At 69.3% G+C, this 3,183-nt stretch overlaps 1 protein-coding gene across 1 annotated transcript in view; it reads left to right on the top strand.

Annotated features, from left to right (window-relative positions):
• The window catches only part of CPNE9 (copine family member 9), a 7,854-nt gene extending 5,092 nt beyond the window's left edge, over positions 1-2,762 (top strand). Inside the window, exons 13-20 of the mRNA XM_026052624.1 lie at positions 78-139; positions 903-949; positions 1,018-1,199; positions 1,846-1,973; positions 2,061-2,163; positions 2,317-2,374; positions 2,440-2,513; positions 2,595-2,762. Of these exons, the coding sequence (XP_025908409.1) occupies positions 78-139; positions 903-949; positions 1,018-1,199; positions 1,846-1,973; positions 2,061-2,163; positions 2,317-2,374; positions 2,440-2,513; positions 2,595-2,747 (807 nt within the window). The 3' untranslated portion in view covers positions 2,748-2,762. The remainder of the gene's footprint in view (positions 1-77; positions 140-902; positions 950-1,017; positions 1,200-1,845; positions 1,974-2,060; positions 2,164-2,316; positions 2,375-2,439; positions 2,514-2,594) is intronic.
• Positions 2,763-3,183: the final 421 nt, after the last annotated feature.

The raw sequence follows: 3,183 nt of genomic DNA, 5'->3' as shown, positions 1-3,183 counted from the left end.
TCAACTCGGGCACCGTGAGTGCGGCCGGGGCCGGGGCGGCCGGGGCTCGGCGCGGCGCTCAGCCCGCTCGCCCGCAGGTCACGCTGCTCTCCTTCTCCGTGGAGTCCGAGTTCACCTTCGTGGACTACATCCGCGGAGGGTGAGCGGGGACGGTGCCAGCGTAGGGGGTAGGATGCCATGGGGTGGGCAGATGTCCCCTACTGTGGCGCTGGGGCCAAGGATGGGATCCTTGGGCCGTGGGGCTGGAAGATGAGATCTCCATGCCATGGAGCTGGAGAACTGGATTCCCATGCCGTAGAGCTGAAGGTTGGCACCCCCATGCCATGGAGCTGGAGGGTGGGATCCTAATGCCATGGAGCTGGAGGATGGGATTCCCATGTCGTGGAGCTGGAGAATGGGATTCCCATGCCGTGGACCTGGACAATGGGATTCCCACGCCATGGAGCTGGAGGATGGGATTCCCATGCCGTGGACCTGGACAATGGGATTCCCATGCCGTGGACCTGGACAATGGGATTCCCATGTCGTGGAGCTGGAGGATGAGATCTCCATGCCATGGAGCTGCAGCATGGGATTCCCATGCTGTGGAGTTGGAGGATGGGATCTCCATGCCGTGGGGTTGCAGTGAAGGATGGGGTCTCCATACTGTGATTCTGGAGAATGGGATACCCCTCACCATGGCGCCATGGAGCTGGAGGATGCCCTGTACCACAGGGCTGGAGTGAAGGATGGGATCCCCCTGCATGGATCTGGGGCTAGAAGATGGGATCCTCATGCCATGGGGATGGAGTGAAGGATGGGATCCCCCTGCCATGGATGTGGGGTTGGAAGATGGGATCCCCATGCCATGGGGCTAGAGGACACCACATGCATTCCACCTGCATTCCTCCCTCTCCCCTAAGGACGCAGCTGAACTTCACCGTGGCCATCGACTTCACAGCGTCCAACGGTGAGCGCGGCGCCGTGGGGCGGCCGTGGGGCGGCCGTGGGGCGGCTGCTGAGGGCGCCGTGCCGCAGGGCTGCCGTCGCAGCCCACCTCGCTGCACTACGCGAGCCCCTACCAGCTGAGCGCCTACGCGCTGGCGCTCAAGGCCGTCGGCGAGATCATCCAGGACTACGACAGCGACAAGCTCTTCCCCGCCTACGGCTTCGGCGCCAAGCTCCCGCCCGACGGCAAGATCTCCCACCAGTTCCCCCTGGTGCGCGGGGCGCCCCGCAGCCCCCTGCCCCGGGCAGGGCCGGGGGGCGCACGGGGACCCCCCTGCGGTGGGACGTGGGGGACCCCGACCTCCCTGCTGTGGGACGTGGGGGACCCCAACTTCCCTGCTGTGGGGTGGGATGGGAGGAGAGCGTTGGCCTCTGTGGAGCTGGTGGACCCGGATGTCTCTGTGCCTCATGGGCAGGGATGAGCCCAGATGTCCCCACCATGGGCCAGGGATGAGCCCAGATGTCCCCATCATGGGGGGACAGGGACATCCCTGTCACAGGGCAGGGATAAATCCAAAGGTACCCATTACGGTGGGGCAGGGATGAGCCCAGACATCCCTGTCATAGGGCAGGGATTAGTCCAAATGTCCCCACCATGGGCCAGGGATGAGCCCAGATGTCCCCACCATGGAGGGATAAGGACATCCCTGTTGTAGGGCAAAGATGAGCCCAAATGTCCCTGTTTGGGGGGTCAGGGATGAGCCCAGCTGTCCCTGTCGTGGGGAAGGGATGAGCCCAGATTTCCTGCGTGGTGCGGGCGCTGCTCTGTGGCACCGCACGGTCCTGGGGTGCAGGATGGCACGGGGTGGCGTGGGGCCCGGGACCCACGCGCCCGCGCGGTGCCGGGCCGCCCCGCAGAACAACAACGCCGAGAACCCCAGCTGCGCCGGCATCGACGGCGTCCTCGAGTGCTACCTGCAGAGCCTGCGCACCGTGCAGCTCTACGGGCCCACCAACTTCGCGCCCGTCATCAACCAGGTGGCCGGGTGAGCGCCGCAACGCGCCGGCGCGAGGGCCGCGCGGCTCCCGCCGTGGCGCCCCGTGTTTGGGGACCCGCGTGTCTGTCCCCGCAGCGCGGCCGCCCAGGTCACCGACGGCTCCCAGTACCACGTGCTCCTCATCATCACCGACGGCGTCATCTCCGACATGCTGCAGACCAAGGAGGCCATCGTGAGCGTGAGTGCGCGGGGCGCCCCGTCCCCCCCCAGTCACCCTACGTGGCCCATTCGGATGGCACCCGCGCGGCCCCGTCCCGTGCTGGGGACGCGGTGGGGAGCGGAGGAGCCTCGCGAGGGGCTTTGGATCACGACGGGTGGCTCTGCTCGCCAGGCTTCCGCCCTGCCCATGTCCATCATCATCGTGGGAGTGGGACCGGCTGAGTTTGAGGGTGAGCTGGGGCTCACGGGAGGGGACGGGAGCCCGACGGGGTCCTGACGGTCCCCCCCGCTGCAGCCATGGAGGAGCTGGACGGCGACGAGGTGCGGGTGTCGTCGCGGGGCCGCTACGCCGAGCGGGACATCGTGCAGGTGCCGGCGGGAGCGGGGCCGGCGGGGTCTCGGTGCGCGCCCGCCGCGGCCCCGTGCCCAGCGCCCCGCCGGCTCCCGCAGTTCGTGCCCTTCCGGGACTACGTGGACCGCTCCGGGAACCAGGTGCTGAGCATGGCCCGCCTGGCCAAGGACGTGCTGGCCGAGATCCCCGAGCAGCTCCTCTCCTACATGAAGACGCGGGACATCAAGCCCCGCCGGGCGCAGACCCAGTAGCGCCGTCCCCACCGGCACCAGCGTCCCGGTCACGCACCCTGGGCCGCGCTCGCCCCGTGCGGCCGGCGGGGGCTGCCGCCTCCCGGGCCGGTACCGAGCCGCGCTCCGGGAAGGCGCTGCCGGTGGCACCGGCTGCGAGGGGTCGCACGGAGCCGCCCCGGGCTCGCTCCATCCCGCCGCGGCTGCTCCGGCTGCCGCAGCGAGGACCGGGAGCGATCGGTGCCGCCCCGCGCCCCGGTTCCGCCGCCCCAGCCTGGGGGGGCGTGTGGAAACCCGGCCCCCCCCGCCCGTTTGTATCAGCGCCAGGACGGGGGGCCGTTAACGCGTGTCCGGGCCCCGTGCCCCGCCGCCGCTCCGCGCTGTACCGGCACCCCCCTGTAAATAAACGGCTCCGAGCGGCACGGCGGCGCTCTGCGGCACGGGCACGGGCGGCGGG

The sequence above is a fragment of the Nothoprocta perdicaria genome, unplaced genomic scaffold (assembly GCF_003342845.1).
Source record: "Nothoprocta perdicaria isolate Ctin4 unplaced genomic scaffold, notPer1 scaffold_9, whole genome shotgun sequence".
NCBI lineage: Eukaryota > Metazoa > Chordata > Aves > Tinamiformes > Tinamidae > Nothoprocta > Nothoprocta perdicaria.
This window is presented reverse-complemented; position numbering and strand designations above follow the sequence as displayed.